This window comes from Sander vitreus, chromosome 8 (assembly GCF_031162955.1).
Source record: "Sander vitreus isolate 19-12246 chromosome 8, sanVit1, whole genome shotgun sequence".
Classification (NCBI taxonomy): Eukaryota; Metazoa; Chordata; class Actinopteri; order Perciformes; family Percidae; genus Sander; species Sander vitreus.
In genome coordinates this window covers 8,633,167-8,647,114 of record NC_135862.1, presented here as the reverse complement: position 1 = coordinate 8,647,114, position 13,948 = coordinate 8,633,167, and the positions used below count along the sequence as shown (strand labels likewise).

Here is a 13,948-nt window from a genome sequence, read left to right as displayed (position 1 = left end):
CACTTATGTATTGCTTGGTTTTGGTTCCAGAGTAATAATGAGAGTAAAAGTAATTCCCATTTCAAGCAGAGAAACTGCTTGGCAACTGACACAGGTCAGCATGTGGAGTTTGTAGAAGGGATAGTTTGGATTTTTGGAAGTTGGGTTGTATGAGGTTCTTATCCATAGTCAGTGTATTACCTACAGAAGATGGCGGTCGGCACAGGCCCCCAGTTTGGAGAAGGAGGCAGGAGTACCAACACAGAAGCTAGGCAATGTACTGCTGTGGACAGGGACAACAAAAAAAAGGCCCACCAAAAGAATGCAATATAAGTTTAAGTGTACGCAATATGCACAATACAGCACATCTTTTACCTTGCTATCAGACAGTCCTTTCTGACGGGGAAGTGAAGCCATTATATCGCACCAGACTCCTTTGACAAAAACTGTAATTTTTGCTTCGCAGAACACAGGAGTTGCTGGTCTACCGCTGCCTGGATAGGTTAGTTAGTTTGTGTCATTGTGTGACTTTGGAGAATCCGAACTAATCCTTTAAAACACCAAAGTCACACATGAATGGGTAATGAAAATGCATGAGGTTTCTTTTGAATCCAGCCTTCGATTGTTTTTTGTTTTGTCTTTCCCCTAATCGTGTCTTTTTGTTCAGGTCAAGACAACAGGCTTCACACAGGTCCTCAGATTTAAACAGACATATTTCTAAACAATAAGCCATCATGCAGCTTATGGTTGAAGATTGTATTTAAGGCTATTAATGCTTAATTCAGAAAACGCAGAAAAAACATTTAGGTTTATATTATCAGTGATGCTATGTGATTGGGAAATCTAGGATCGTTTTCTTTCTTTCTTTTTCCATTCAGCTCAAATCACACATTTAGCACAGAAATGGCCTCAGCTGTGCTTTGTGGTAAGTGCTAATTAGCAAATGTTAGCATGCTAGCACACAACATTAAAATGATAAACATATCTGCTAAGAATCAGCATGATAACATTGTCATTGAGCATGAATGGAGAGAGAAATAAAACTGAAACCAATAACAATATAGGGACTTATATAAGGCCACAAATCTGTACAAACCAAAGTTCTAGTATAGTGTAATCACTTTAAAAACAGCTATTATCAAGTTAGCATTGATAACATTTATTGAAAAATGATGGGGAATTACAGATTCCAGCCACGCTGGGCGCTAATAGTCTCGACCTCTGTGGTTTAGCTCGGGTTTAGACACAGCGTTTATTTCAGGTCTGGAGAAGTGAGAAAAGAGTTTGCATCTGCGAGATCATGATTGCATGAATGTGTGTGTCTGTTAAGGTGCACATGTGTGTGAGCCCGTGTCAGTCAAGATAAGGTGTGATCTATATCTGACTTTGACATTTTTTGATGTGGCTCCAGATAATTTGACTCCACCACTTCCTTCTTCCTGTTTGAAGACAGGCATGGGGAAGGGGAAGTGAGGGGGTAACAGTGAGACACTCATTCATATAAAAGGTTCTACTGTTTCAAAGTTGTCAAAGCCTCATAGTGAGAGTGTAGAGGTAATCTGCCATTGCTGACGGATTGTAAAATGTATGCAATGTACACTAATGGAAAAAAACAACTCCATAAATACAAATTAAAAAGACATGCAGATTGGCATATTGTGGTGAAACGCGCGAACACAAAACATCCTGCAGCGAGGAAGCTAGTAGGCCACGTGCAGCGTGAGCTCATGCTGGTGTTTCACACCTATGGTTTTCAGGAGAAATAAAGAAATGGAAAGAAAGAGAACAACAACTTCCCCTCAGCAGAACCTTATAATCACAAACACCAGCTAAGACCTGGTTTAACAGCCAAGACGGTTACACTTTACAAAAGTCTCTGAGTCCTGCTAATTATTTTGTCAGTTTCTTGGGTGGCCCTCCAGTAAAACATTTTCAACCCATTTGCTTCTAGCCATGTTACCTCCTAGTTTGTAACTGGTCCCATTGTGGTGAATCATTAAATTACATGGCCATCACAGAGACAATTCATGCTCATTGAGCATGTCAAATGTTCACATCTCATCTGCCAATCCCTCGAGTTCCTGCTGAAGCATTCAAATCGTGACTCTTCTCATCAAATGTTGTATTATTCATAACAATCTTACATAACTTTGTGGGAGCAGGGACGTCACAAGCCTGCTTGTTAAAAATATAAACAATAAAAAATGCAAGAGGGAAGAGGCAGCTTTTAAAATGCATGGTTTTGCTTCATCACGGCTGTTGGCCGCATGCGGCCTCGGCAGGCGGCGTTTTCTAAGCTTAATCGGGTTCACAGTGTCCCACAAAGGTCTCTGAGAGAGGAGGAATGCTTTTTTTATTGTTGTGTAGCTGATTCAAGATTCAGGTTTATTCCCTTTTGATGTCCTTGTAGTGCGATTCTGTGTGCCTGTTTTTGTTCATTGTTTCAGGAAGCATCAGACCAACTTCCTCTTGAAAATTTGGTTTGTCTGAACTTGCGTCCCTCTGAGCCAGGGTTGTAACACAGTGAGTGCTGTAGGTGATAGTTTAAGTATAATCATTATTTAACCAGGCAAATAAATTAAATGATAGGTAAAAGAAATGTTCAAGTCTGTTTTAAAACAATAGTCAGGTGCCCACATGATCATTGCAAAAGGTTTTGTTTGATGCAATCATTCCTCCTGTTTATGCTGGCCGTTAAGAGATCCCTTCCCAAATCAGTTTCAATGTATCTGAGAACTGGACTGGAACAAGGCTGCGTGTGTGTCAGGCATGATGGTATTGATAGGAGGTAGACGTCATGATGATGCCAAGTTCATTGTAGAGAAAAGTGAAGGAAAAGATCATTTTGTGAATCTTTGAGTACCTGGAGTTATGTAACCCTACATACAACACATTGTGTATTAAAGTTATAATCCATAGCATCCTAGTGAGCTGCTGTTAGGGTGGCAACGCTTTACATAAACTATGGCGTGAAACCAGGGTTAGACTCACAACCAGCTTGAGCAAAACCAAACATCGGCTTGTTTTCAATACCATCTGTATTTGACATATAGACACCTAGGTGCCAAAGTTGCAACCTTACCTGTCTGTGGTTAACAAGTCAACCAGTTAAGTGTTTGATGAAGTAGAGTAGTGAAATCCATGGGCCCTTGTCAATGTTGTATAGGCTCCTCAGCATTGATAAAGAGCAGTGTGTTTTTCTTTCCTATTTGTTTTCAATCTCTGCTTAATCAAATATACTCTGATTGGATTATTGGGGTCTCAACTATTTTGGGGTTCCTACCATGAAAATGTTTGACCTCGTTGAAGGAGATTTCTTGTCTTGTTCCACTCCCCATTCAATCATTACACTTCTTGCTGCCAAAGAACGTGCTGTGGTTTCCAAGACTCCATTGGTCTGCTTATGTTAGCTTAGCATGCCTTTCATCATGTTTAAGGAGAGAACATAGTTACTCTTTGGCTTGTTGAGGCATAATAATGGCTCCTCTTGGCAGTGTTGTTTTTTATGGATCAAAAAGCAATCCATGAAAAAAAGGTTGTCCAAATAGTGATCTGCAGGTCTGGAGGCACTTAAGGCTCTGGCTCCTGACTGAAAACACCTAAAATACTACAGCACTTTGCACAGCAAGACTCCCGAACATAAGAACAGTAACTCAGAGTTGTTAGCAGTCTGGGAGCTTTAACACAGGCTCCGTGTTTACCCTCTAAATACAATTAACAATTTATTAATAACAACAGCCAGTGTCTTTGTGGTATTACAGTAGCTCTCTGGTATCTCTATATTACAGTTGCAAAGTTTCAGACCGTTCGCATTGTTGGTACTTAATGCTAGTTGACTGTTATTTTAACAGCCTGGTGCTACACTAGTGTTGTTTGTTTCCTAATAAACATTATGTAGATATATGGATGTTAGTTTGGATGAGAGGATGGATACCACTCTCATGTCTGTAAATATATGCTAAATATGAAGGTGGAGCCAGCAGGCGATTAACTTAGCCTAGCATCAAGACTGGAAGCAAGAGGAAACAGCTAGCCTGGCTCTGTCCAAAGGTAATAAAACACATGCACCGAAGCTAACTGTAAAACAACTTAGAAATAGCATGTTGATTAGTCAAATTTGGAGATGCTAGAAGACAGAATATTTATTTTAATTTAAACAGAGCCAGGCTAGCTGTTTCCCCCTGCTTCCAGTCTTTATGCTATGTTAAGCTAACCGCCTCCTGGCTCTAACTTTAAATTTAGCGTACAGATATGAGACTGCATTGATCTTCTTCATCTAATTCTAGTAAGAAAGCAAATGAGCTATTGAGCTAAAATGTCATACTATTCCTTTAGGATTTCACAGTAACCAGTGTTTGACCTGGTGTATATGGGTCAAAAGGTAGCTAAGAGACTTCAGATACAGTATTACGGGCCCACTAATATAAAAGCATCCAAAAAGCAGCATGTCATAGGACCTTTAAAACACTATCCATTGATTAATTGTTCACCATAGCATTTCTGAAACCTTGTGGTTTCTGGATCTTATTGTTCCCTCTTTCAGTCCCATCAGATGACTCCGCTACTTCCTGTGAGAGCAGTTCATTAGACCTCTTCTCTGCCCACCTTACACATTTAATATGACACTGATCCGGTTCCAGAGAAGAGAGAGGGAACATTAATGTTGTGTTGTCTCATTGCTACCTAAGCTGCTGCTAAGCTGCTGCAGTTGGCAGGTGTTTGATTTGCCAGATTTGATATAGGGAAGTCGTCAGGTTTCTGTCGTACAGAGGCCATGCTGCAGAATGACTTTGCTTTATGCTGTTAAGAAAAAGACCAGCACACAAGTAGAAAGTGTTTTACTGTTTGTATAAGTGTTCCCTCTGTATTCATTTAACAGTTAAGGGGCACCACAGAAACACTACTACCACTGTGAAATAAAAAATAAGCAGCAGTGGAGAGTTACTGTACTTTAGTGAGGCTGGGAGTAAAAGTAATAAAACAGTATTGGCTCCTGTTCAAGATTTAGATGTTCATATGTTTTTGATCAGGAGGAAGCTGACGTGTTCTCTCTCTCTCTGTGTGCGTGCGTGCGTGCGTGTGTGTGTGTGTGCGTGTGTGTGTGTGTGTGTGTGTGTGTGTGTGTGTGTGTGTGTGTGTGTAGGCGGGCACGGTGAGGGACTCCATGGCCAAGTCACTGTACAGCGCGCTGTTTGACTGGATTGTGTTCAGGACCAACCATGCTCTGCTAAACAACAAGGACCTGGAGGACAAGTCAAAGGTAGGAATGAAAACACACACACACACACACACTTATTCTATGTGCTCACATACAGAAACCATCTACCGAATACCTGTCCGGGAGCCTGATATTTCCTTGCATCCCCCCCCTAGACTTTATGAAACCAATAACATAAACAACATATTGGCATCTTGTTAATTGTTCAAAAAAGGTATGTAACACTGCAATTCAACACTAACAGATAACATGGAAACAAATACACACTTAAAAAGTATGTATAACTGAACTAAACTAAAACAAACAATAACAAAACTAAGTAAAAAATGTTAATGTATATCAAAACCATATATATTTTTTTTAAAGGTACTGTTGATGAGTTTTAAAACAATTTTTATCCCAAGCTCATAATTAGCTGTTTTCAGTTTTATTGATTTCATACTAAATTCCAATTTCAATTTCAGGAGACATGTTTTGGACATCTCTGCATTTGCATGCTGCATACGTTTTGGGCATTACAGCTGTAATTGTCATGGTAACATACAGTATGATAGTAGTATAGTAAAGTACAGTATGTGAGAGTTTATAGTGACAGTCATGTGCAGTTTATGTTTTAATTAACTGCCACAAGACAATCTCCCACAGTGTCTGACAGTAAAATCTGTTATATTCTATTCTAGTGAAGTGCCAGTTCTAGTGAGCGTTCATATAAAAGCTGTAGAGGGTTTCTATTTCAGTACTTCCTACTCAGAATAAGATAGCACATTTAACCAAATTTTAACCACATGTTAAAGACTGACACCAATTCAGTTACATGAAGACGCCTGCTAAACTGCACCTCCACCATTTGGAAATGTTATTATACAGATATAGATATTATAGATGAGATGTGTTAAGATAACAGAAAAAAACTACCAAATAATGATATTAATTAGGGCTGCAGGTCATTTAGTTTTACTAAACTACTGTGTATGCTGACGAGGCTGACTGATAGACATTGTTAACAGTATTGATTACACCTGTGCCTTTCTAATAGGGGTGGTACGGTTCATGAAAAAACATCCGAACCGCTCTGTTCGCTTGTCTCGGTTCGGAGCGTGTGTGTGTCGCACGGTTCGTCAGTACACTGTTAATGTGCACTAACCACTTACTTCCGTAGTGCCCACTTTCGACACCTATGTTAAAACACTTACTGGAAACGACCATAGACAGTATATAAACGACGAGGGGGATGAGCGTGAAGAACGCAACACATGGCAGCTGATTGGACGAACGCGTCACGTGGTTCTTGCTGCTCCCGAATTTCAAAACAGACTCTTGTGGAGTGTGGAGCGCTGCAGGTCACGTCACATGCAGAAATCTCAAGTGGGAGCGATGAGGAAGGCTGCCCGGAGTTGGAGGATGCGCTAGCGTCGTATAAGTCTGGTGTGTGGGAACATTTTGGATTTCATGTTAGCTATGATGACAGCGGAAATAAAACAGTAGATAGAACTGCCACTGTGTGCATGTATTGTGCAACATGCATTCAGTATGCTAATTGTAGCTATATATCATATGCTGAAGTATATTTCTGGAGTGTTAAAGATTAAAAGAAAAAATAACAAGAACCGTACAGAACCGAAAACCGTGACCCTAAAACCGTGATACGAACTGAACCGTGGATTTTGTGAACCGTACCACCCCTACTTTCTAAGTATGACAAGTCAAAAAGTCCACTGTGAAAAAGGTCTATTTTACTCATGAAGGGCATTTTTTTTATTATTTAATTTTTTTAAATTCATTCTCAATTTCGTGCAATCAAAAAAGGCAGAGCTCAATTCCTTTTCCAATACAAAAAAAGAGCGGCAGAACAGAGTAATATCTGTCTTTTAATGTCTTTAAAAACATATTCATCTCTTTTGGAAAAATATCTCGTGGCCATTTGTGAGCCAATCATGGAAGTCTTTTCAAAATTTGCAAACATACATACTGTACATTCTGTTCATGTCTTCCCTTTGTTTTTTTGTCTTTCCTCACCTTCATTTTCTGACTCATGCTCCTCATCCTGCTTCTGTCTGCTTGTCTGTCTGCCTGTCTGCCTGTCTGCATGTCTGTCTGTCTGTCTGTCTGTGAAGACTTGATTCCCTGCTTTCTGGCATCCTCTCAAAAGCAGGGAGTGATGTGATATGAAAATTCCGCTGTGTGTGTGTGTGTGTGTGTGTGTGTTGGAGTGGCAGCTGGCAAGTCAAACCCTGTGGAGGCATCTAAAGGATTAGAAAACAGATCATTCTGTGTGTGTGTGCGTGTGCGTGCGTGTGCCAAGAACATTTGGGCAGATGGCATCAAGTTCCCCTCAGCTCAGTTTACCCCCTTTGGTCCTCTGCTGTCCCAGTGCAGTGTGTGTGCCTCCCTTGGCACTGACACCATCTGTGTGTGTGTGTGTGTGTGTGTGTGTGTGTGTGTGTGTGTGCTCGCTCTGCGCTGTCAGGGGGTCGATGAGGTTGCACTTTCTGTCAAGGTCATTGTTCTTATGTACAGATAACAGTTTAAATATGCAGCTATGTATGTGTGTGTATGTGTGCTGTTTAAAAAAAAAAAAGCCCTTCAGAAAGAAATAAAACACTGCTGAATTAAATTAAATTGGACACAGCTTTTACAGTCCATTTCTTAATGAAAGGCAGTCTTTGAGTGGACGCCTCCTTCAGATGGTGCATAATAATAATCTATGATGTCATGAATCTTACTGACACTCAGGGGGCAACGGAGTCACTGGAACTTTAAAGAATGTGTTTTAACAAAGAAACACAATATAAGTAAATATATCTAAATAATAATAAAGAATCAAACATTTGTACTGACGTTAACTTTGTTACCAGAGGATATTCTTTTCATATCCTGATCCCATAAATGTGTAAAATACGGAAAGAAACTAAACTGTCTGTCTTTTTCAACAGATTCTGTCGATAGGAGTCCTGGACATATTTGGTTTTGAGGATTATGAGAACAACAGCTTTGAACAGTTCTGCATCAACTTCGCCAACGAACGACTGCAGCACTACTTCAACCAACACATATTCAAATTAGAGCAGGTAGAGTGTTCTCTCCTCCTCTCCTCTTCTCTCCTCTCCTCTCCTCTCCTCTCCCTCTTCTCCTCTCTGTCTCCATCTCCCTCTCCCTCTCCCTCTCCACCATCCAGACAATGATTATTGTTGCAGCTGCTGATAACACCTCATTGCATTTTGTGTTTTACTGCCTCTATGGTGATGTTGGCAACACTCAAACATTCATACGTGATCTGCTACAGTGTGTCTTGGTATTGTGATGGTGTGAGTTTATGCAGTGGTGTCACATTATTGTTGCTGTTACACACCTCTAAACACGCCCTTGTGCTTTTGATTGATGGGCCAACTGATGGAGGAATGAATAGGCCCTCCTGACTGACTCTGCTGTTACGTCAAACTGGTGAAAATAGACGACTTCCTCTTCAGTGGAGAGCTCTGAGCGCAGTACAATATGGTTTAACACACTGTGAGAGAGGAGCTGCTTTTGTAATGCTGTCCATGCACTTTCATTAAAAGCTAAGGACAGGAGTCTTTAAGTCTCCCCTTAACGTTTTTACTAAAGGGAGGTAGAAAGTATTTTTGCTTTTATTGACAGAGTGCAATCATAAAAATGATTTGTGACAGTTGTCTTTCTAGCTTTTCAATGAACAATGAAAACGTGGCTTCATCACTGCTATCTATTTTATGATTAAGGCTTCAAATGATTTCTCAACCTGCATTTAGTATTTATTATATGTATTTAATCTCTACATTTAACATGATGCTTTCCGACAATCACTACAGGTTGCTAATGTGTAGGTTGGTAGCCTTAGCAACCCTCAACAAGACTCTTGTATCTTCATTCTGAGGGGCCAACCCTATAATATATGGTTATAGTAACTATGAATATACTGTAAGAAACATAATTTTTTCAGTAGCAGAATTGCCACATGCATAAATGCAAGCTACAAGTGATCTAGTTAAACTTTCAGTCATATTTAGTGCTTGGCTACTTGGCTTGGAAACCCCTTTTATCATACACAAATATTCATTAGGTCAGTGGCTCCAGACTAACATTACCAGACTGTTTTACCGCACTTATGCAAGCAACCAGTCTTTGCAAGTTGTATATTCCCTTATACTGCTTTGTGCTGGACAGCCACGTTCCCCCTGACATTACAGTACAAGCAGCTGTAATTATGTAGCTAGGTTAAGTTAGTATGCACATCCATTAAAGTAAAAGGTCAGAGGAAAAGTGCTGCATGACCAGAAGAAGCTGACCGGCTGGGTTAGAGTGCAGAAGTCAAGCAGAGTTTTATGTTTTTGTTTACTCTTTATGCTTCCGAATAGCCCCACTCTCCCTTTTGTTTACTTCTTTTCTAGTGTAATTTCATCATTGTTTCTCCTCGTTGTAATTGCTGTGGTGATCAGAGAGATGTCAGCATCATAACTACCCTCTCTCTCCCACTCAAAAGGACTATTACTGAACCACTAATCCCTTGTTATGTATTAATTATGCTCATTTATTCAGTCTTAATCAGTTGTACTGTGTCACAGAAGCTGTCGGCTTTCGTCTCCCTTATACTGAGTCCTGATAGGTCGTGGCAACTTAGCAGGCAGGCCCATTGCTGTGGGCTGAATGAGAAGAGGAACAGAGTGGGGGAAAGAAAAGAGCAATGTTTTAGTAAACGAGCGCAATCTCGTCCCTTCAGCCTCAATGAAGATCACAGACTGCTGATGCACTAATGGTTCTGTTATCTGTTTCTGACAGTTAGGCCTCAGGGTCTACACACACACACACACACACACACACAGAGCAAAATGTAACATGTACTAACAAGGTTTTGTAGACTCACATTTACGGTTCAGCACCCTGGGGCTTTAATTTTACATCTAGATTTTCCACTGAAGCTGATGGTCATACAAGGACAAAGTTAAAATAACTGATCAAAGCTTGACAATAGAAACACATTCTTAAAATATATACAGTATTTATGAGGAAATAAGTGCTCTTGCTGAAAAACTACTTCTTAGATTAAAGTACAAAACTTCTTTTATGTGTCCTGTTTATTTATATATATATATACCCATGGTGTAAACTGTAAATGAGACAGGAGCTTTTTATCTGTTGTCCCCGGCTGGACATTAAAGAGATACCCTAACAACAGAATCAATATAGATGATACATGATAATGTCCGAAAAGACAAGTACTGAATGCAACTGTATCTGTCAATGGACAGATCTTAATTTTTGTCAATCCCCGCACACTTAACCTTTTTCAGAGAGACTTTTTTACAGAAACACTTATGGAAATAATTTGTGTTATTTTGTTTGTCAACACAGATTTGTATAAGCAAGTTTGGGTTTACACAAACTGCATTGTGCTGAATCAAATCCCGATGTTTAAGATTGTGTTTCAATCAGGGGCCAAACAGAGGTAATTGAGAAAGCACTTCATCTTAATAAACATACAAAAGACATCCTACACAATGTCATTTTGGGTCTGTAAATTGTTGACTTTTTGTGTTAGTCTCCTCGAGGCTATCTCTGTTTTGACTTGAAGGTTTTTTTCTGTGTTATGTTCAACTTATAAGTGTCAAAGTGCTGCTGAAACGCCCTCACAAGACGGTGCCCAATATTGTTCCAACAGAGTTCACGTTTATTATCCTTTAATCACTGAGGTCGTCCAAACCTCTGGCTTTCTGCCTCTCCTGAGTTTATTTGACAGAACAGTTGAGGTGGCGCTGATCTCTGGGGCCCCTCTGAGGCCCCTCTGAGGCAGGTTGGTTTAGTTCCCTGATCGAGGGTTGCCAGATCTCTACTGATTTTGTGTTTGTTTGAATAAACTTGTGCAGTTCACGCCACGGGTCCCCTCTACCCTCAGTTTGACGTCACAAGGAGAGAAAGCACTCCACACCCCGTCTGTTGCATTACGTTGAGCCTATAACTGCTGGTACTCGGTTAGAAGATATGAAAACATTCCTGGCTTACATAAATTCACCAAACTACACAGTACTCACGATGCTGTAGTTTTTGTTATTTGTGAGTTTACTACCAATTTATTAGAAAATTTAAATGAAAAGGAAATGGCTTTGAATCTCCAGATTGGTCCCTCTGCTTGCCTGCAAACATTTTTTGTTGTTGCTTTAATTATATTTATATATAAATATTTTAAATATGAGACTATTCTGTGCAATAGCGGGTCATGTCGTTTCATTCACAGTGATCTCAGTGAGCAGAAGGTTTGCAGTAGAAAAGATTTATCTAAATATGTGTTACAGAAAAGGAGGGACTTGCTTTAACTTTCTCATGTTTAGTCCATCCTTAACTCTCAACCAACACCTGTACCGGTATATAGTACAGTATCTACAAATATCAGAAATTTGTTGGAGGAAACACAAGCAGCCCAAGTTGTTCTTGCGGTCTCCACGCAGTATCTTTGTAGCCCTGACATGTATCCACATTGATAAGGGAGTGCACATCGGCTATGGTGTAGCCTACAGCGGCTACGTCATATTTATAAATCCAGCTTAAGGTGTCGTAAAGGTATCTAGGATGAGAAGATACTGTTTATTCAGTTGAAAGTTTGACTTAACTTATCTGATAATCTGATGAAGACCAAATCAATGAAATTTTACAAGCGTGAACCACCACTTTCTCTTTGTCCGTCATTCTGACTTTGAAAGGTGATTTTCCATCAGGGGGATTTTCCTCTTCTCCTTCCTCCGGGCTTCACTCCCCTCCAACCAATCAGTTGGTCTTATCAGCAGCGTGTGTGTTTACCTTTGGAACAGCAGCCAATGCTAATCGGACCACACCAACCTTAACCCTCAGGGAGATGTGTGTCTGACTCTTGAGTCTAGTGTTTACACTCAACATGCCAATTGGTGCTTGGTTTCTTTTCTGTGTGAGGAGGACGGTATATCAAAGTAGGAAAACACACGACAGCCACCGCCTTAGGCAAACACGGTATCATGTTTAACTCGTGAGATATCTGCAAAGAAATAAAAAACGTGACCCGGTTTACCTTCATTTGATAGAAGGGGAGACTCCAGCTGCCCACTGGTATTGACTTCATTGTCCAACAGTAAATGCAGAAATAAGTGCCGGGGGATTCTCTAAAGGATGTTTAATAGGAATGGCAAGATTGTAACTAAATGTGCTCTTTATTTTATTAAAGGTGCAGTAAGCAATGCTGCGCAAAGATTGTTGATATTTGAACTCAACTGCCAAACAAATACAACCTGTCCTTCAGAAGCTCCGCCCCCCAGATTCACGGACAGATAACTACTGGCTGGCCGGCACATTCACATGCTGCCTCTCCCCCTCCCCCCTCCCCCCTACCATCAACTGTCGCCCCCTGTTGCCGGTTGGCTGGAATAGTGTTTTGTGGCTCATGCACTCCTTTCTGTTAGTTTTCCATTTACACAGCCAGGGCTGTGTATTAACACCGGATTTGTTTTCAGCGCACACAGAGAATAGAGAGCTAGGTGACCGTGAGGAGATATTCACTGAATTTGACAGAAAGTGTATTGGATTAACATCACATACTATGCGCCTTATTTTAACGATCTAAGTGCACGGCGTGAAGCGCATGGCGCAGGTGCGTTTAGGGCGTGTCCAAATCCACTTTAGCTAGTTTGACGGCGAAAAAAAAGGGTCTGTGCACCGGGCGCATGGTTCAAAAGGGGTTGTACTTAGTGTCTCCATTAATTCATAGGTGTGTGTTTTGGGCGTAACATGCAATAAACCAGTCAGAGTGTCGTCTCCCATTCCCTTTAAAAGCCAGGCGCGTTTGTACCTTGGCACATTGCTATTATAATATTATTTTTATTTGTAATCTTTTGCGTGTTTGTGTGCTGCTGCACTTCCCTGTGTGTGTGTAACAAGCATAGTGTGAGCGCGCTGTGCATAAGCCTAGGCACATTTTACTAATTCACTGTTAAAATAACAATGAAATGCTGCACTATTGACTTTAGACCAGGTTTTTGTTGGTCAATGGCGCGATCGCTTCCCGCTGCCTCAAGATAGCAATACACCAAGAATTCACCTGAACACACCTCCCTGTAAGACCAGCACGCCCATGGGCGCAAAGATGGCCGCAGGTGCATTTGCTATTTAAACGACGTGGGCGCTGGACAGGAAATTGACAACTGCGTCGGTCTTAAACTAGCAAAGACACTTGGGTCTGGCTTTGCGCTGCGCCACACCGGGTGCAAGATAGGGTCCTATATCTTTAATGATCACACTGATAACGCAGCGATTATTCTACATAGATTCTGGAAATCGATGTTGATGTTTTGATGCAGGTTTTCCGCACTCTACACCCTTATTCCCATCAGTCCAGCTCATTCCTTCACATCACTGTCACGCTGGTCGACAGTATCCAACTCTTTCTAGCTGGATCATAAAAAGCAAAACTCACAGAGCATGTCTTCTTCTTGTATCTGTGTCTTTGTCAGTTTCTCTCTCTTTTTAAACCACCAGAACTTGCACCAGCTCTCATGATTGCACCGCTGTTCCTCTTGCTCCTTGCTCAATAAAAACACTCTGCTGTCATGACAAGAGAGAAGGGCGCTGAGGGAGGGAGAAATACAAAAGAAAGGAAAAATAGAGAGATAGCAACACAAACAAACCTCCCTCACCTTTGACAGCTCAACACAATTCAGGCCTGGTTGAAAGCTGTGCTGCGTTACCCAGCAGAGAACAGACACAGAGCAGACTAATGGA

At 40.8% G+C, this 13,948-nt stretch overlaps 1 protein-coding gene across 12 annotated transcripts in view; it reads left to right on the top strand.

The window, feature by feature from the left end:
- LOC144521944 (unconventional myosin-IXAa-like) overlaps positions 1 to 13,948 on the top strand; it is a 147,903-nt gene that overhangs the window by 89,709 nt on the left and 44,246 nt on the right. For all 12 annotated transcript variants that reach the window (XM_078256648.1, XM_078256641.1, XM_078256639.1 and 9 more), the window contains 2 exons: positions 5,123 to 5,239; positions 8,131 to 8,265. In XM_078256648.1, the coding sequence (XP_078112774.1) occupies positions 5,123 to 5,239; positions 8,131 to 8,265 (252 nt within the window). The remainder of the gene's footprint in view (positions 1 to 5,122; positions 5,240 to 8,130; positions 8,266 to 13,948) is intronic.